This window comes from Schistocerca serialis, chromosome 1 (genome assembly GCF_023864345.2).
Source record: "Schistocerca serialis cubense isolate TAMUIC-IGC-003099 chromosome 1, iqSchSeri2.2, whole genome shotgun sequence".
NCBI lineage: Eukaryota > Metazoa > Arthropoda > Insecta > Orthoptera > Acrididae > Schistocerca > Schistocerca serialis.
Window position 1 is genome coordinate 69862248 of NC_064638.1, and position 21077 is coordinate 69883324.

The 21077-nt window shown below is 40.0% G+C and overlaps 2 protein-coding genes across 3 annotated transcripts in view; one reads left to right on the forward strand and one right to left on the reverse strand.

The window, feature by feature from the left end:
- Positions 1 to 20334, reverse strand: part of LOC126461608 (protein KIAA0100) — a 320706-nt gene extending 300372 nt beyond the window's left edge. The window contains exons 1-2 of the mRNA XM_050096009.1: positions 20154 to 20334; positions 19666 to 19792 (exon numbers count right to left, since the gene is read on the reverse strand). Of these exons, the coding sequence (XP_049951966.1) occupies positions 19666 to 19792; positions 20154 to 20212 (186 nt within the window). The 5' untranslated portion in view covers positions 20213 to 20334. The remainder of the gene's footprint in view (positions 1 to 19665; positions 19793 to 20153) is intronic.
- An 85-nt stretch (positions 20335 to 20419) lies between these two features.
- The window catches only part of LOC126461624 (zinc finger protein 845-like), a 44758-nt gene continuing 44100 nt past the window's right edge, over positions 20420 to 21077 (forward strand). For both annotated transcript variants that reach the window (XM_050096010.1, XM_050096011.1), the window contains exons 1-2: positions 20420 to 20627; positions 20820 to 21040. In XM_050096010.1, coding sequence (XP_049951967.1) covers positions 20539 to 20627; positions 20820 to 21040 — 310 coding nt within the window. In that variant the 5' untranslated portion in view covers positions 20420 to 20538. The remainder of the gene's footprint in view (positions 20628 to 20819; positions 21041 to 21077) is intronic.

A 21077-nucleotide genomic window follows, 5' to 3' on the forward strand; every position in this document is an offset into this window, starting at 1 on the left:
ATACTGAGCAACCAGTAAAGGAAACAACAGAAAAATTTGGAGCTAGAATTAACAAAATAAAAACTTTGAGGTTTGCCAAAGACATTGTAATTCTGTCAGAGAGAGCAAAGGACTTAGAAGAGGAGTTTAATGGAATGGACAGTTCTTGAAAGTGGGATATGAGATGAACATCAACAAAAGCAAATGAGGATAATGGAATGCTGTTGAATAAAATCAGGTGATGCTGAAGCAATTAGTTTATGAAATGAGGCACTTAGAGTAGCAGATAAGTTTTGCTATTTGGGCAGCAAAATAACTGATGAATATGAAGTACAAAGGATATATAATGTAAACTGGCAATGGAAAGAAAAGTGTTTCTGAAGAAGAGAAATTTGTTAACATCGAGTATAGACTGAAGTATCAGGGAGTCTTTTCTCAAAGTATTTGTATGGAGTGTAGCCATGTATGTGAAACTTGGATGCTAAATGGCTTATATAAGAAGAGAACAGAAGCTTTTGAAATGAGGTGCTCCACAAGAATGCTGAAGATTAGCTTGATAGATAATGTAACTAATGAGAGGGTACTGAATGGAATCAGGGAGAAAACAAATTTGTGGCACAACCTGATTAGAAGAAGGGATTGGTTGGAAGAATACATTCTGAGATATCAAGGGATCACCAATTTAGTAGAGAAGTGTGGGGAGATTTAAAATCGTAGAGGGAGACCAAGAGATGAATACAGTAAACAGGTTCAATAGGATGTAGGTTACAGTATTTACTCAGAGACGAAGCTTGCACAGGATAGAGAAGCATGGACAGATGCATCAAACCAATCATCAAACTGAAGACGACAACGACGATGATCACCGCCACCGCCACCGCCACCACCACCACCACCAACAACAACAACTGCTATAGGTAGGCAATGCACCTATCCAGCCTCCAACCCAAACTACATCCCAGTTACGCTGGGATGTAATTTGGGTACTTTTCAGCCTGCTTTCTTGCAGAAGATATTTGTGAGTTGCTGTAGCACACTCAACCACCCGATGATGACCAAAGTGTCAGCAGAGGTTGCTGGCAGCACAAACCTCTTTCTTGTGCCAGCCACATGATATGAAGCAAGACTGAATGTATCCTGGCGCTGGGTGATGTACTTAGGGCGGCATATGGACTCTGGGCAGCGAGTTCCAGCCAAGCACTGAGTGAGTTTACTTGTTATGGTACAATTACCGTCCAAAGCCAGCCACCTCACCCTGGATCCTGCAGTGCAGCCTCTCTACAGAACCAGCAGTCCTGACAGGAAGACTGTTTCTTGACGTCATACTCTTTCTGTGACTGCCTGTCATTTGGCCTCGCTGGACATAGAACATTCTTCCTTGAAACTTAGTCTCTAACTGTTCCTTAGCGGACTGTGTTGTCAGATTTAGAATTTCTATCAGACTGTCACTATCCTGAATGTGTTCTGAACTTGGAACAGCCTTAGTTATTTTTCTATGTTGCTCAAAAACATTACTCAAACAGTGTTTATCTGAACTTTGTTAAGAACTTATGATCAGAGTTATTTTCCCACTTTAGTATAGTGTTTTTCTCTGTTGTTTTACAGCAGTTCATCATGTATCGATTATCTGTTTTTTCTCAACCAAAAATTTACCTTGGTTGTTTCCCAGATAACTTTTCCCTTGAAAATTAAAATTTCACTTGCCTACAGAGCTTCAGGACTGATCATTGTAATGGCTAACCATTGTATGTGTGGACACACATTTTGTGCTGTAGATGTCATGCGTTTTCCTGTAGGCTTTCTTGAGTTTTTGTAATCAAGTCTATTAGCTCCATTCTCTAGCCCCATTTCCTCTATAACGTCATTGAGATTCTTTAAGTGTTTGACCTTTTTTTCTGCTGTGTTCATGTTTAACTTATGAATGTTAAATTTAGTACAGATGTGTCACACATAAATGCAATTTATTTGTTCAACGTAACATAAGCAATTAACTACAACTGCAAGAAGCTTCTATGTCTCATTTGTTTGTAGCTCAAAGTGAGCACAAAGAATGAGATACTTTACACTGATCGCATAAAATGTATCAGATGATTCACTGTACACATCACTCCCCGCCAAGTGTCAATGACATTTGGGACTGATACATACACAGCATCCAAAACAATTTGTGACTTGATGTTTACCTGGAGGCACCAACTGTGGCTGTGTGGAAGATGAGTGTGTCCAGTGTCCTTGTGGAATCAGCTGAAGGTTGTGTTTCTATGTTAGCTGCTGTCTCTGAACCAGTGCATGTCTCAGGTGGCGCACAAGGTGGCTCAAGTCTGTCAATGGATACCATGACAGAAGAGCAACTGATATCATCATTAAATGTTTTGCCATGTCCTTCTAATACTGTCTATCGATAATTGTATGGTGGCTGGGGGGGTTTTCCAACAGAATCATGTCACACAAAACCTTGTTTGCAGGAATGTAAGCCACAGAAAACGAATGATTGCTGGGTACAATGTTCTTCTGAAACAACAGAGTGGAGCTTGCAGATACGTGCCTGAAGATGTTGCACCAGGTCCAAGGCTCCAATAATAATCTTTGATGTGTTTGTCAAGAACTCTCTCAATAATCTAAGTGCTTGTGCATACTCTAATTTAGCCACTGTTGCACAAAGATTTTCTTTGAAACTGAGGCCTAATGGAACAACAGGGAGGCTTTCAGTCCAGTCTTCTGAGTCATGGCATCTGAGTAACGCCTTTAATACTGATGGAGCTGTTCCTTGTGATGATTAGCAGCAGGGTGGTAAACATCCAGTGATGTTGATGTGGGTGTTAACAAAGGACTGATTCAGTGAGGTGAAAGTACTGAATGGACTGTAATGTGTTGAGTTACTTTGCCACACTGATAAACATTGCATTAGTAAAAAAATGTCTCGCTATTGTTCTTGAAGTTTGGAAATAAATAAATACCTTCCTCACAAGCCGTACAGTAGCTCATACTCCTAGTTGACATAGGTTGTGAAGAAAAGAAACTGCTTGCTTGTGAAAATGTGCCATAATTAATGGTTGTGCTCGTGCACTGATATTTCGCAGTATATCATTAGGAGCTCAGTATTCAAATATCTGAGATCTGTACAAGTGACAATGTTTCAGGGTATGCTTTCAGTTCACTGTCTCCTTCCTGCACATTAGCAGGTGCTACAAAGTCAAGTTCCTTTGAGATAGTGTCATTATTGGTGTGGTGATGCCTTACCTGGTTTCTGACAGAAAATAAACACAGGTAGCTGACGGCTTGTGAGAAGTGTAAAATGGTACCTTGAAGCACGAGCCAAAACTTTTTGGTTGAGGCATATGGTTCTTACAGCACATGGTCATACACTGACAAATTTGGTTGCGAAGGTGCTAATTTTTTTGCTGAAGAAAGCTAGATGTTTTCAGTAGTGTTTCTCTTGATGTTATTACACAGCTCAAATCACAGTTGATGACACATCCACTGTAACTGCGAGAGGTGTGTCAGCAAGAAGATGGGCTAAAAATGCAGACTTCACAATAGCAGCATTTACTTTCACTAAGGATGCTTTCTTTTCAGCAGTCCACTTTAGTATATCTCCAGATTTAGGTCAACCTTTTAGCATTTCACATGGAGGTGTTGCCAACAAAGTATGATTGTGCACAAAAGTCTATAAAAATTTAGATTGTAGTGAGCTGAGGAAACTGAAAAATAGCTTTCGTTCTCTCTTGAAACAGCAGGATTCCTTGTGTATTGATAATGTACCCTAAGAATTTTTCTTTCGACACTCCGAAGGCACATTTTTGTGAATTAATCCCCAAACCGTGTTCTTATAGTCAAGCGAACAGTTGATACAGGTGTGCTAGATGTTCTGCCTCATTAGACTTTACTAGTAGGTCTTCAGTGTAGACATAACAGAACACGTGTCCAGTTACTTCATCCATGTAACATTGGGAAGTATGGGTGGCACTGCACAGTCCAAATGGCATTCACACAAATTTGTAAAGGTGAAATGGAAGGCAAACAGCAGTTTTGGGTATATCTCCTAGTGCAATTGGTATTTGATAAAAATCACAGACAATGTTGGCTGTGGAGAAAAGTCTTATCAGGAATGTGCGTAGCAAAGTCTTCAATATGTGTCTTGAGATAATGATTAGCTATTGTTCTTGCATTGAGCTGAAGACAACCATGACAAGGGTGCCACCCATTACTTTTCTTAGAGACAATGTGGAGTGGAGAGGCACAGTTACTATTTGAAGGGCAACAGATCCTTGTGCTGAAACAAAAGAGAACTATTGGCTTTCGATCTTTAGATTTTATGGTTGCATGCAACGAGACTGTGCATTCACTGCCAGTCCTGGCATGGTGACTATTTGATATACCATTGAGTTTATTACTAGTGCTGGAGTAGGCAATGGACAGATGACTTCAGGGAACTGATGAAATGTGTTGTTGTATGGTGAATGACCTGCAATCACTTTGATGCCAGCACAGTTGGTATAGCTTAGGTATCCATGGCTAGATAACTATGTTTTAGAGTCAAGCAAGCATCAACTGCAAAAACATATCTGGAAAGAGGCTGTAAAACGATAAGAAATCTGCTGCAAAAATCAAGTACAGCACATCAGCAACAACAAACCTCCATAGGAATTGATGTCAAAGACTGCAGTTTAGAAGTAAGTTGATGTAGTTGTAAATCTTAATGGAAGATCAATTCACAGTATACAGGTAACTGCCATTGATATTCCAATGTGGAAGATGAGAAGAAGGGTAAACTGAGAGACCAGTATCAATGAGAAATTTTAGTTTGGTAGAGTGCTCTACTAAGAATAGTCTATGTCTGGGTTGCTTGAAATTAGTTGCTGGCACTCCTGGTTCCTGAAATGTTTCCTTTTGTCACAGAGTAGTCGACACTAGCAAGCTACAACACCAAATGTTTTGAGATATTCTCATCAGTTGGTAATACTTCTTTCTGATGAAAGAGAGTAGCTGTTGCAACTCATCTTTGGGGTGTAATTTTTTAGAACCACAAACCATTTACACAGTCCAGCTCGTTGTGTTAGCAGGAGTTTCAGAGAAGTTTCTGTTCTGGTGGAGATGGTTGCAATGCCCATATACAAAGGGCGTTGGGAAAGTCCGTGCAAAAATAAAAACTTCTTACGTGTTTGGGTTAACCTTTTTTTATTTTTCGACATAGTCTCCTTTTAGACTTATACACTGTTCTAATGTGTTGATCCCTTCCGAATCATAGGAATTTTCCAAGTCTGCAAAATAGCTATTAGTTGCTGCACTCACCTCTTCATTTGAACAAAATCTTTGTCCTGCCAGCCATTTCTTCAAATTGAGGAACAAATAGTAGTCCGAGGGAGCCAAGTCTGGAGAATAGGGGGGACGCGAAACAAGTTGGAATCCTATTTCCATTAATTTGGCAAACACAAAGAAATAGACCAATATGGATGAAACTTTGTGTGCATTCTTCCAAAGGTGCTACTAACTAAACATGACCTCGATACATGCCAGTGGTGCCGTCTCTTGGACTTTGCACGGACTTTTCAAATGCCCCTTGTATGGCTACATCTGAGCTATTCGGTCAGCAGTTTGAGTGAGGGTGTTGAGGTCACCAGAACAAATCACAGTATTTTCTGTGATTCCACAGGCAAGTGCAACAGTCATATATTCCGCAAAATACTGTCACTAACTGCACTGACTGTGAGTGTGCAAAGATGACAAAGTAGTTGATTTGGTGAGCAGTTGCCGAGTTCTTAAGTGCAGAGCAGTTTTTTAACTCTTATAGCTTCTGACTGTGGCGAGCACATGCTTGATAAGGTGTATTTTCCAGTGCTTGGTGACAAAGCTATGATGTATTGTACTTCTGTAGCCATCTGCTTGTTAAGTGCAGCTATTACATGACTACATTTAGTTTCTTGTCTGAAGCCAAGACAAATTGCTTCTCAAGTTGGGCAAACAACAATACTAGATTATCTGACCACAGAATAAGGATCACATTTGCCACCGGTAAGTCACAACTTGCACAATTATATATGTATGTCACAGTAGGCATTGATTACACGACAGTGTTGTTCACAAGTGGTTCTTTGGGGCACAGCTGATGCAAACATGTATGCAAGAGGCATTTTATTGTTCTGGCATGAGATCAGCTTTTCCAATGTGCAACTGTGATCATTTCAACACGTGGTTCAGGAACTCAATTTATTTGTTCAACACATTAGCGATTCATTACAACACCAAACAGTATGATTGCTTTCAATTATTTATTGCACAAGAACTAAACATTGTACAGATGTCATACACATTGCATTTTGAAGAGAAACTCTGAAAGCTTGTTTTACAAACATTTGATATGCAAACCATGAGCCACCCAGCAGGTGTCAATAAGGTAATCGAATTCTTGGCATACCCGTCCCAGCATGGCATTGTCGACTGTGGCAGTCGCTTCCCATATTCCCTCCCAGAGCTCTGCTACATCACATGGCGGGGGCAGTACATACACCATATCTTTAATCTGTCCCAATGGAAAAAAAGTCACACGGAGTGAGATCTTGTGATCAGGGAGGCCATTTCATGATACAGCTGTCCCCTTCTGTAGCACGGTCAATCCATCGATGTGGCAGCTCTGTGTTCAGGTACCCACGAACTTCACAATGAAAATGGAGTGGAGCCCCATTGTGCTGAAAGATGAACGGAGAGTCCGACTGCATTTAAGGCATCTGCCATTGCTGCAACATGTCCAAGTAGGAATATACGGTGATAGTGCTCTTGGCAAAGAAGAATGGCCTGAACAGTTTTCGACATGACAAGGCACAAAAAACATTTACCTTTGGGGAATCACATTCAAATTCCATGCATTCGTGAGGACACTTTGTACCTCAGATTCAACAATTATGCCTGTTCACTTTGCCATTAGTGTGAAAAGTGGCTTCGTCACTAAAAATTAAAAGATCAGCAATGCCATACCCATCCTCATTCAGTTGTTGCAACTGCAAACAAAACTCAAAACACTTGTCTTTGTTGCCGTCATTGAGCTTTTGCACTAGCTCCAGTTTGAATGGTTTCATAGACAGCTTCTGTTGCAGGACGTTGCACACTATCACTGGAGCCATTTCGAGTTCACGGGATGCACGACGCATTGATTTCTTTGGACTCCTTATGACTGTCTCTTGTTTGCACTCCACATTCACTTCACTCACAGTGGGACATCCGCTACTCTTTGCCGGGCACAAACAACCCGTCATAATGAATTTGTTGTGCCAGTGGTAAATGGTCTTCCTTGTTGATGGCTTCTTACCATAATTGGTTCTAAACATCCGTTGAACAGCTGTAGCACACTTGTTTTTGTCGAACTTCAACACACAGAAAGCTCGCTCTGCACCTGAACTTGGCATGTTTGTGGCTAGTGCTGACTATCAGCAAATTACCAAACTATGCTGTGGCGGTATACAGGAAAAAAACCAATCAGGTTTTCTCTTCAAAATTATGAATGTATGATATCTGTACAATGTTTGGTTCTTGTACAATAAATAACTGAAAGTGATGCCAGACTATATATACACCCTGTATTGTTTGAAGCAAATGTGCTGAGAGTATCTTGTATGTGGTTTTAAGGACAGCGATCCCTCTGCAGTACTTACATCTGCTCATTGCCTTTCTCGTCAAGGGGGTAAATGAGTGTGCACTACCATTCTTCTGGTAGTTTTTCTGTGTGTCAAGTATCCAATATGATTTTTGTAAGTTCGCCAAGTGTTTTTGTGCTTACATGCTTCATAACTTTGTGATGACATCATCTTCACCAGATATTCTGCTGTTTTTGAGCGTAAGAATGTGCTTGTAGGTTTCATCTTTGGTGGGTGGCTGAGAGCGTTGTGTGTACGAGTTTACCCGGAAAATACTTAATGTGGTGTTCAACAGTTGTTTCTCTCAGAGAAACATCATGCTAGTTCCCTAAAGTTGTGATTTTTCAGAGCAAGTTTACCATCCAGCTTTAGAAAGCAGAGATACTGTGATGTGTATCCACTAATCTTCCGTTGAACATCCTTTAAAAGTCACAATGTTGATTTCAATATTTATATTAATATTTAAGTTATTTTCAATTATGTTGATTTCCATATTTACATTAACATTATTTTCAGTTACTTAATACTGTTCTTTCACTGTCTACTCATTGTCTGTCTAATTTTGTCACTCGCTTTCTGATCTCGAAAAAATGTTTAGTTTCTGTTTATTTTTTACTGTCACATTTCTGTTTCATTCTTCCAAAATGTCTTCATGTACTGAGTCCCACCTAGGTTTTCTCAGTTCTTCATCTGGAGGTTAGCTACTGGCTTACTGTATAATCATAGTTTGGAACTGTTCCTCTTTCATATTAGTTTCTTGAATCCTTTGTGTGTCAAATTCCTTGTAGCGTGTACTCTTGACATGTGTTCTTTTGGAGAAAATTTAACACTTGAGTGCACAAGAAAGTGATCTGAGTCAATGTTTGCTTCTCTGCAGACTTCTTTATCCTGAACTTCTTTTTGTGAATATGTGATGGCAATATAATTGATTTGATCCTTATCAGGCAATTGAATGGAATACCTGTAGCTCTTTTGCTTTGGAAAATGTTTCCTCAGATATGTCAACAGGAATTTAAAATCCTGTTGTTGACACAGTGCACTGAATCTGGGTTTATTCTTGTTGGTGAATTTATGTGCTGGGAAAATGGCAGCACCAAGTCGTGCAATGAAACAGACTAGTCAGATTCTTGTATCTGTTCTTTATTACATGAGAGGCGTTTGAAAAATCCATGCAAAAACAAAAACTACTTACGTGTTTGGGGTAATCCTTTTTTATTTTTTGACATGGTCTTCTTTTAGACTTATACACTTCGTCCAATACTGTTCTAATTTGTTGATCCTTTGTGAATATACGAATTGTCCAAATCTGCAAAACAGCTATTAGTTGCTGCACTCACCTCCTCGTTGGAATAAAATCTTTGTCCCACCAGCCATTTCTTCAAATTGGAGAACAAATAGTAGTCCGAGGGAGCCAAGTCTGAAGAATAGGGGGGATGCGAAACAAGTTGGAATCCTATCAACTTTAATTTTGCTAACACATTTGCTGAGGTGTGCTGGTGCATTGTCATGATGGAAAAGGACTTTTTTTGGTCCAATCACCCGTGTTTTTCTGGCAGCTCAGTTTTCAACGGTCCAATAACGATGAATAATATGCACCTGTAATAGTTTTACCCTTTTCCAGATAGTCGATGAGGATTATCCCTTGTGAATCCCAAAAGACAGTCATCATAACCTTTCTGGCCAAAGGAATGGTCTTCGCCTTTTTTGGTGCATATTCTCCCTCGGTAACCCATCGTTTAGATCACTTTCTCGTCTCGGGAGCATAGTAATGTATCCATGTTTCATCCACAGTGACTAAGTGATGCTTAAAGTACTGCGGATTCTTCCTGAACAGCTGCAAACCATCCTTGCAACACTTCACATGATCCTGTTTTTGGTCAAGCGTGAGCAATCACGGGACCCATCTTGCAGAGAGCTTTCTTATGTCCAAATGTTTATGCAAAATATTATGTAACTGTTCATTCGAGATTCCCATAGAACTAGCAATCTCACACACCTTAACTCTTCTGTCATCCATCACCATATCATGGATTTTATCGATGATTTCTGGAGTCGTAACCTCCACAGGGTGTCCAGAACGTTCAGCATCACTTGTGCCCATATGGCCACTCCGAAAATTTTGAAACCACTCATAAACTACTCTAATCAAAGGTGCAGAGTCACCATAATGTTTATCAAGCTTCTCTTTAGTCTCCTGAGGCGTTTTGCCTTTCATAAAGTAATGTTAATCACCACACGAAATTATTTTTCGTCCATTTTTTGACAATCACTCGACTTCCTTGATTCACACAAATGCCAAATACAGAGAAATAGAGCAATATGTCTGAAACTTTGCGTGCATTCGTCCAAAGATGCTACTAACTAAACATGACATCGATACGTGCCGGTGGTACCATCTCTCAGACCTTGCAAGGCCTTTTCAAAAGACCCTCATATATCACACTGAAGCCAATTCACCATAGCTCCATAATAATGCAATGCGGTTAAGCACTTCCTGACATAGAAACTGAAGCAGCCAGCAGACATAGTCTGATATCAACGTAACACCCTTAGCAGGTATGTGTATGATTAGAGTTGGATTCTCTGTGAGAGGTAGAATAACAGCCAGAGCACAGCAGTCTTTTTGTATAGTGTTGTTACCAGGCATGCTGGGGCATGGGAGAAGCCAGTTCTCTCAAAGCTTACTGTGATGTGACATCAAAATGAAGAGTACTTGTCCTGCACATTTGTTAACTATTACCAAGTTTCGTGGTCACCCTTAGTTTTACAGAAGTATGGTGTGTGAAAAAAGGGGGGGGGGGGGGGGGAAGATTGATTCAGGGGATAGGGTGTTTCACTCAAAGGTGATTCAGTAGTCTCCTCTCTAATAATCGAAGCACTGTGAAAACGTTTTTGTAGAGGAGAAGCTATTGTCACTTGAAGCCTGAAAGTAAATGTTGCTTAATGACATTTCAGCAGTAAAATCTTTCAAGAGATCCTGAGGTGATAAACAACTGTCAGGAGCAGTAAGAATTCATATGTTTCACTTTGATATCAATTCAGACAGAAAGACATGCAGTTAATACTTGTATAATCAAACAACGCTAAGTCCCGGATGGAATAACAACAATATTATGAAAAGGTTAAATTGCTGCTCACCATACGGAGGAGACACCAAGTTGCAGACAGGCACAACAAAAAGACTGCTACACATTTAAGCTTTCAGCCAAAAGGCTTTCTTTTGAAGTAGAAACACACACCCACACACACACACACACACACACACACACACACATATCTGTGCATGATGGAAGAATCAATTCAGGAGGCGGCATGGTGTGGGGAGTGGGAAGGATAGCAGGCTAGAGGTGGGGTGAGGTGTAGTGCTGCTTGTGAGAGCATGCAGGGATGTGATGGGACCAGGGTAAGGCTGATAGGAGCAGTAGGGAGGATTGGTGAGAGGGTGGGGAGGGGGTAGGGGGGAAGGGGAGTGTCAATAACTGATGTGCAGAACTATAGACCTACATATCTAACGTCGATCAGTTGTAGAATCTTGAAACATGTATTATGTTCGAGTATAATGACTTTTCTGGAGACTAGAAATCTACTCTGTAGGAATCAGCACGGCTTTCGAAAAAGACGATCGTATGAAACCCATCTCACGTATCAGTATCACCCAGGACTGGAGTTGGCTGAATCACATTCTCTGCCAGGGTTTTGACTACCTCATGTCATACCTGATTGAGGGGCATCCTACCCATTAACCTTTCCATCTGTCCCACAGAGGTATTCCGTCACCCACCAGACCTACACAGCATCCTTGCCCATCTGTACTTCATCTCTTCTCCCAACACTTTCCTTCATGGCCCAAAGCCCTGCAAGCAACATAGATGCAAAACCTGTGGCATACTCCTCCCACCATCACATACTCAAATCCAGTCACAGGGCTCTTCTATCCCATCAGAGGCAGGTTTTATTTTCAAAAATCGTCTTGCCCCCCCCCCCCCCCCCCTTCTTGCAGCAGACGATCGTATGAAACCCATCTCACGCTATTTGTGGGGTGTTATTACTGGCCACCAGGTTCCACTGTGACAGTTCTAGAATCATTCAAAGGGAGTCTACATTCTGTATCGCAGAAGTACCCGGATCATGCTATATTAGTCAGAGGCGACTTCAACCTACCTAGTATAGACTGGGATGTCTATGGATTCATTACAGGTGGTACAGACAAGCCATCGTGTGAATTACTTTTGAACACCTTATCCGAAAACTGTCTTGAGCAGCTAAATCGACAGCCAACGCGTAATGGAAATATTTTAGATCTGGTAGCCACGAACAGACCAGACCTCATTAACAGTGTCAGTGTTGAGACAGGGATTAGTGATCATGATGTTGTCATTACGACTATGGTTACGAAAGTTAAAAAGTCGGTCAAGAAAGCTAGCAGAGTATTCTTACTAGAAAGAGCAGATAAGCAGTTGTTAGCATCCCACTTAGTAAATGAATGGACTTCATTTACTTCCGGTACGATGGACGTGGAAGAATTATGGGCAAATTTTAAACATATTGTAAATCACGCATTGGACAAGCATGTGCCGAAAAAGTAGGTTATGGATGGAAAAGACCCACCGTGGTTTAACAGCGCAATTCGGAGAATGCACACGAAGCAAAGCCAGTTGCACTCGCGGTACAAGAAAGATCGGGAGAATGAGGACAGGAAAAAGTTAGTAGAGATTCATGCTGCTGTAAAAAGAGCAATGCGCGAAGGATTCAACTACTACCACCGTCATACCTTAGCAAAAGATCTTGCTGAAAACACAAGGAAATTCTGGTCTTACATAAAATCGGTAAGCGGGTCGAAGGGTTCCATCCAGTCACTCACTGATCAGTCTGGCCTGGCAATGGAAGACAGCAAAACGAAAGCTGAAATTTTAAATTTAGCATTTGAGAAATCTTTCACGCAGGAGGATTGTACAAACATACTGCCGTCTGATTCTCGTACAGATTCCCGTATGGAGGACATAGTGATAGACACCCCTGGGGTTGTGAAGCAGCTGAATGGGTTGAAAATAAATAAATCGCCAGGTCCTGATGGGATTCCAATTCGGTTTTACAGAGAGTACTCTACTGCACTGGCTCCTTACTTAGCTTGCATTTATCGCGAATCTCTTGCCCAACATAAAGTCCTGAGAGACTGGAAAAAAGTGCAGGTGACACCTGTATGTAAGAAGGGTAGAAGGACAGATCCTCAAAATTACACACCAATATCCTTAACATCGGTTTGTTGCAGGATTCTCGAACATATTCTCAGTTTGAATATAATGAATTTCCTTGAGACAGAGAAGTTGCTGTCCATGCATCAGCACAGTATTAGAAAGCATCGCTCCTGCGAAACGCAACTCGCTCTTTTTTCACATGATATCTTGCGAACCATGGATGAAGGGTATCAGACAGCTGCCATATTCCGTGACTTCTGGAAAGCATTTGACTCGGTGCCCCACTGCAAACTCCTAACTAAGGTACGAGCATATGGGATTGGTTCCCAAGTGTGTGAGTGGCTCGAAGACTTCTTAAGTAATAGAAACCAGTATGTTGTCCTCGATGGTGAGGGTATCATCTGGAGTGCCCCAGGGAAGTGTGGTAGATCTGCTGTTGGTTTTCTATCTACATAAATGATCTTTTGGATAGGGTGGATAGCAATGTGCGGCTGTTTGCTGATGATGCTGTGGTGTACACGAAGGTGTCGTCGTTGAGTGACTGTAGGAGGATACATGATGACTTGGGCAGGATTTGTGGTTGGTGTAAAGAATGGCAGCTAACTCTAAATATAGATAAATGTAAATTAATGCACATGGATAGGAAAAAGAATCCTGTAATGTTTGAATACTCCATTAGTAGTGTAGCGCTTGACACAGTCACATCGATTAAATATTTCGGCGTAACATTGCAGAGCGATATGAAGTGGGACAAGCATGTAATGGCAGTTGTGGGGAAGGTGGATGGTCATCTTTGGTTCATTGGTAGAATTTTGGGAAGATGTGGTTCATCTGTGAAGGAGACCACTTATAGAACGCTGGTGCGACCTATTCTTGCGTACTGCTCAAGCGTTTGGGATCCCTATCAGGTCGGATTGAGGGAGGACATAGAAGCAATTCAGAGGCGGGCTGCTAGATTTGTTACTGGTAGGTTTAATCATCACACGAGTGTTACGGAAATGCTTCAGGAAGTCGGGTGGGAGTCTCTAGAGGAAAGGAGGCATTCTTTTCATGAATCGCTACTGAGGAAATTTAGAGAACTGGCATTTGAGGCTGACTGCAGTACAATTTTACTGCCACCAACTTACATTTCGCAGAAAGACCACAAAGATAAGAGAGATTAGGGCTCGTACAGAGGCATATAGGCAGTCATTTTTCCCTCATTCTGTTTGGGGGTGGAACAGGGAGAGAAGATGCTAGTTGTGGTATGAGGTACCCTCCACCACGAGCCGTATGGTGGATTGCGGAGTATGTATGTAGATGTAGAAAGATATGTTTAAATGTTTGTCTTGTAGGCCTACAAAGAACAATTCAGAAACACACACTTAACCAAGGAAGTTTTGACGTGGAAGTTGAATTTTAAAACTTCTTGAGCACAAAATAGCTACTAGTGAGGAATGAACCTTTGGAAAATCTGTCATTTCTAGAGCATTGCTGCTTGTATTCTACTGATGAAGTTTGTTCCTTCGTTAGTTAGTTAGTTTCATGTTCCATGCATCATTTGCACAATAACATATTATTCTCACAGCACGTTTTTGAGCAATGAAGTCTTTATTTCTTAATGATGAATTATACCAGGACATTATTCCACATAACATAACTGAATAAAAATATAAAAAAATGCCAACTTACTGATTTCTCTCCCCCTTAGATTTGCAATGATTCGAACAGTAAGTGCAAATAGGGCTGGAACTAAGTTTTTTAGCAGATTCAAAATGTGCTTTTTCTAGTTCAAATTCTCATGAAAAAGGACACCTAAGAATTTTGAAGTTTCCACCCTATTTAGTATTTCTCACCATATGTTGCACTTATCATCAGAGTAGTACCACTAGACGTGCAGAAATCAGTGTCGCATCTTTCTAAAATTAAGGCTGAGACCATTCCCAGAAAACCTGTCAATTATACTTTTAAGAACACTGTTTACCATGTCTCTGGTTTTTGTATGTTTACTTGGATTGATTACAATACTAGTTTCATTTGCAAAAAGAACTAATTCTGCTTGCTGTAAATTAGCTGGATAGTCATTTACATATATGAGGAACAATAGTAGACCTAAGATTTAGTCTTGGGGAACGCCATACATGGTTCTCCACTGTCAGAATACTGTCCCCAGACTACATTAGTTGCATTATGAAGTACAATTTTGTGCATTCTTTTGGTTAAATATGACATCAGTATCTATCTGCTACAGCTATGAGACTCATACACTGAGCCAAAGGAAAAATACTATCGAGCATATTATCAAGGTTATTTACAGAATGTTTGTGAAGAAATACAACTATCCAAAAGTGAAATAAAGCTGCACGTTATATACTTCTCAAGAATGGAGACAAAACATTCTTAAAAACTACAGACCTACCAGTTCCCTCTCCATAATGGCTAAGATATTTACTAAATTTATCATTAAGGATAGAGCGAAAAATTGGACTTTAACCAAGAAGAACAAGCTGATTCCTGAAATGAAAATGCCACAATGGAAAAGGTACAAGTCATGAATGAAATTACTCATTTGTGGGAGTAGAAGTTTAATATGTGTTTCAAATGTAGTGTGTTCTCTTTGGTTGACACAGTGGATCATAACTGGCTCAATCAGCTACCACTACCTGTTAAAACTGCAGATATATCAAGTGACAAAAATGATATAAATTCACAGCTAAAAATTGTGCATGAAGTCTACCACAAGCTTCAGCATGAAAAAGTATGTGCAGTCACACAATCCTAAGATGACGTCACCACTGCAGAAACCTCCATTGTCAAATAGTAATACCAACTAACAATTTTGGAGCAACTCTAGACTTTCCAACAAAGCCCGGACACATGCAAAAAGCAGATTACCGAGGATTTGAAGAAGTGCTCACATGTTAAGTTAATGACTGATGCTGTCCGCTCACCACTACAGCCTCTGTCCTCCGACCCCTATCATATCTGAGGCATAAAAAATACTAAGTAAATGTATACAGTGGCAAACCTATGACAGAGTCACTTGAAAGGATCAAGCCACCATATCTGTGGCCCATCACCAACCTACCGACATGACACCCCTGTCTGTTGACATAAGATGTGACGAGCTACAGCAATGAGCCACCCACTTCAGTGATGCCTCACCATAGCTGTAAGTACTGAGTCTCTCACCTAGCAAGAGTCTTAGTAAAAATTTAAGAGCAATAATATTTACTTTGCAGGAATAATACATTATTTTTGACTACTCAAACATTAAAGTGATGCTTACTTTCAAATCACTTTTGTGACACATTAACCCATCATGCATTTGTTTCTTTTATGAACTTTAAGCTGGTTGCTCTGGAGGAAGTGGGGCGAGTTTGTCCCAGCAATCAATGTGCAACAAGCTGATCACAAGCTTTTGCTCTCAGTATCCTCAACATAGGTGCCAAGTTACAGTTTGCAATTAGTAGTAGATGTCACTATGGTGAGGGGCTGCTGCTGCTGCTGGTGGTGGTGGTGGTGGTGGTGGTATGTGAGTTGACAAAGGGAACAAATATGATGCCATAAGAGTTTCTGTACACTTCTTATGGCACATTTCTCACAAATATCTGATTGCAATTAATGGTTTATGTCTGTTATTTTGATGACCTCATGGTGTCAAAGCAGATAGAGGGTATTGGTGGGGCCAACAGACATTAGTTCTATATAACAATGGATGACAATAGTAGTGTCTCCAGTTCCTGGATGCTGCAAACAATTGCTCACCCGAAAAAGACGAAACTGTATAAAAACTCATATGGTACCTTTCAGAATTCTGTTAGCAAGTAAATTGAGAAGAATGGATAATGTTGTGAAGGTGCTCAACTGTATAGCAATGACTGTGAGATGTTTGTTCAGTGTTTATGGCACAGTAACACAAATCTGATTAATGCCTGCAACTGGACATATTTTCTACTCTGAAACCTGCATTACAAATTCTAGTGTTTTGTTTTGCATGTTGACTTTTCAGTTGCTATTGGTTTATTTATTGATTGTTACTTTTTATTTGTAGTTAACTATTGCTATTTGAGTTTACATATTGTCATTTTATCATTAGGAGGTAGTGAGTGGAGCTGTGGACACTAGGAAAAGGAGTGCCAAGTGGGGGTTAACGGAAGTGTCCGATTCCACCCATCGGCTTTGACCAGTGACGTAAGGCTGTTGTGGTGAGTGACATCACGATGGCACGGAATTTAGTTTGTGAGCGTGGTGTGTTTGTGGGTGTCATGTTGATGTGATTGATGGTGCTGTTTGGTTCTCTCTGGTGATGTGTTATTGGAAGCGTGTTATGTGGCATATGGGGTTCATTTGCGTGGTTGCATTGCACATGTGTGGTATCGGTGGTGACTGTGCTTTCAGCAAAATATTTTTCAGTGAGTTAACAATTTTGGTTTTGTTATGTCGACGTTATTGTAGTTTCTTTCTGTTCGTCGTGTGTGAATTTTGGTAAATTATTTTGTTTATGTCTTTGGTAGGTATGGATATGACTCACAATGTCAACAGTTTTTTGTTGTCGGCGATCATGTGAGACAGTGTGTTGTCTCTAATAAAATTTCTGCAACTCTTCGGATTTTTGAATGAAGTTGTGAAGTGTTCAGTGTCTCGTGAAGAAATGAGGCTTACTAAAGTTCTGGCGTCTCGGACGAGGGACGGGTATATGTGGAGATGTCATAAGGATAACAGGTCAAGGGAAGTGTTAGATTCCAGTTTTGATTTGCTAGGTGTTTTTTTTTATGGTAGTATTAAGTGTGGTGGTGGTGAAAGTTTTGAGATTTACAGTGTGGTATCGGTAGTTGCTGTTGACCTATATAGGTCAAGGGAAGTTTTCAATTCCAATTTTGTTGTTTTGTTGTGTTTTTTGAGGTAGTGATGATTGTGGACGAGGTTGTAGTTTTTTGTTTTATGACTTGGTATCATTAGTTTCTGTTGACCTATATAGGTCAAGGGAAGTGTTCGATTCCAGTGGATATTGTTTTTAGTTGATTTTGGGAAGGTCGTTTTTGTTGTTTGGTTTAGTGGCGTGTGTTTATTTTTTTTTTGTTTGTCCCCACCCAAAAACCCCCACTTCGGTTTTTCGACCTATTTTTGTGTTTGTTGTAATGTTCATGTAATGATGTCATAGTCGCAATATGGGAGTAGTAGTTGTGAATGGTCGTTTCTGCCGTATTGGTGACGTCATTGATCAGAGCAGATGGGTGAAATCTGACGTTTCTGTTAACCCCCAAGTGGAGAAATCAGAACATGTAACATATTCATCTGTTTGAGTTCAGTGAGGAGTGACAATAGTGGAGGTAGGCAGAAACATTTGTGACGTGTACACGGATAATATCACTTGACAGAGCACAGCAAGAAAATGATTTTCTCATTCTAAGGAGAATCGTTTTGATGCTAGTGACCCTCCACATTCAGGATGACCTTCAGGATTTGATAAAGATCATTTAAATGCATTAATCCACAATGATCCACATCAGTGTACTCGAGAATTGGCAAATGTGATGAACTGTGATCATTCCACCACTGTATGACATTTGCATGGAATGGGGAAGGTTCAAAAATTGGGTGTATGGGTACCATATGGTCTATGCCAAAGACATAAAACTCGGCATGTGGTCATATGTGTATCTCTGCTTGCTCGTTATCAACTGGCTTATGAATAACACCGACCATTCTTAGTCTGTATCATTACTGGTGAAGGGAAATGGTGCTTTACACTAACATTAGGAAAAGAAACGAATGGTTGAGCCAAAACAAAGCAATAAATCCCCCTATAAAGACCTGCCCACATCCACAAAAGATAGTGTTATGCATCTGGTGGAATAGTGATGGTGTGGTGTACTATGAATTGCTTTCCTGAGGTGTAACCATCACTGCTGGCATTTATTGTCAACAGCTGAGATGTCTTGCACTAGACTGGCAAAAAACTTTAAACAGGAGTGGGGTTGGCATGTCATTCCACACACACCTTATTCACCTGATTTGGCACCCACAGATTTCCACGTTTTCCATTCTCTATCCAACAACTTTCAAGTTTCCTTTCCAGATGAAAAAGCACACCAAACATGAACTGATGAGTTCTTCACCTCAAAAACACACGATTTCTAGTAGCAGAATTAAAAAGTTATTCCAGTGTTGGCAGAATGTTGTAAATGGTGAAGAAGAATATATTACTGAAGACTTAAGTCTGTGCTACGGGTATCTGTTTGTTTATTGGACTTACGGCAAGATGTTACAAATCTATACACCTACCCCATATTTTCAGCTTATTAAAGTGGTTTCAATTAATATATTCCAATGACACATTTGTGTTCTTGAGAGGAAGCTGAAAGTCAACTGCATGTCTCTAAATGACCAACATATAGCTCAATGCTATCTCAAGAAAGCCTACTTATGAAGTTTCAAGAATGAGTTTTAAATGGTGGTTCTAAGAATATACTACAACCTCCTACATGTCGCTCCCATAAGGATTGTAGGGCAAGATTAAATAATATACAGCATGCATGGACACACTCCATACGTGAATTACAAATGCATTGTTGTGTGTCATAGCATTGATTATGAACATGAGTTATGGAATATTTTATTAGTCAGTTAAATATCCTGATACTATGCACAAACTATAAATAACTTTGAATACATTCACATGTGAAACATTATTTAAATTCTACATTATAACATTACATTAACTTACTTGCTTCTTGGAGACTTAGTTGTTCATGTAATTTTACATTAGATAAAATTCTTGTACTGATGACGTGCAATATTTCATATGTTAGATACATATATAACTAATATATAATAAACAAGCTGACAATATGGTACAGCTGGTGTATTATTCAACTTACCACTGAAACACCATGACGTGACAGAAACACATCTTTGAGGGTAAGGTAAGGAATGCCAATACGTCCAATTCTCACGTCTAGACTGAATTTCCTCTTTAGCAACCATGCCAGAACTTTTGGCAAGAGCCTGGTGAAAATTTGACATGTTTAGACTTAAATTAATTGACACCCACACTAAGATTTCCCTAAACCAATGGCATTTGCATGACTTATCTAGATGGGGCTTACTAGTGTACAAGCAGTTATGCTTGGAAATATAAGAAAAGCAAGTTGGAAATAATTTATATGATTTATTTTTGATAAAATTGTTTGTGAACACCTTGCAAATGTACTAACAAATACGAAGAGTAAACTAACTCTACTTTTAGCACTACAAAACGTATTGACAAGTACGAGAAACTACAGGCTGTGTATAGTCACTATGTAGATAATTTTAAGACAGGTACGTTCAGTCAGATTTTACACGGGTATTTTATATGTATACATACCATGACACACTGCAGAATAACAGAGTACAAATTATTAGAAAGATAACAAATCCATCCATAGCTTCAGATGTGGGTTATCATAGCAACTTTGTCCTAAACTTAGAAAAACACTGCATCATTTTCACCGCTAAAAGGGTGTCGACGGACAAACCTTCGCTCATACTTTCCTCCGTCAAGCAGTCACTCTCATTCTCGCAATAGATCGAACTATTGTGGCATCAATATCGATACAAAGTTGACGTTTATCTGTGTTCTTTCAGAGATGTTTGCTTGGTTAGTTAAACCGCTCAGTTCTAAACAGAAAGAGGTGTCGTATTTGGGAGGATAATGTGATAAATAGTTCCTGGTATTAGTAAGAGTCTGGTTTCGCTTGACGACACTTAGAATGTATAGTACAAATCAATGTGTTGCTTGTGGAAGCAAGCCAGGACAACACAACGTGAGCTTGTTTCGATTCCCGCGAAATGCAGGAAGGTAACTCGTCATAAACTTGCTAATTCTTGTCTATGGCAGTACTATGTTGCTCATTTCGTTGCATTTTGCATGTATAATTGAAGTGTATAACGGCAGAAATATTCTTTCAGTTATACAAAAGCTCTTGCATTTGGTAGGCGATTAGGTTAATTGAAGAGTCTGTAAAGAGTTTCATGAATTTTTACATTTCAGGTGCAGGCTATGGCTTGAAAGAACTGGACTATTTCAACTTCAGGGCATACCTGCAACGGCCATTTATGAAAAATACCGCCTATGTTCGGTGCATTTTGATTCGGCTCAGTTCAGACCACCTCAGTTTGTTGGTGATCAGAGAAAAAAATTAATTCGTAATGCACTTCCAACTCTTTTCAATGGTTCCAACAATAGGAGTCGTCACAGGCCGAGATTCAGAGGTATATATCAAATTTAAATTTCACATTGGAGTCTGTA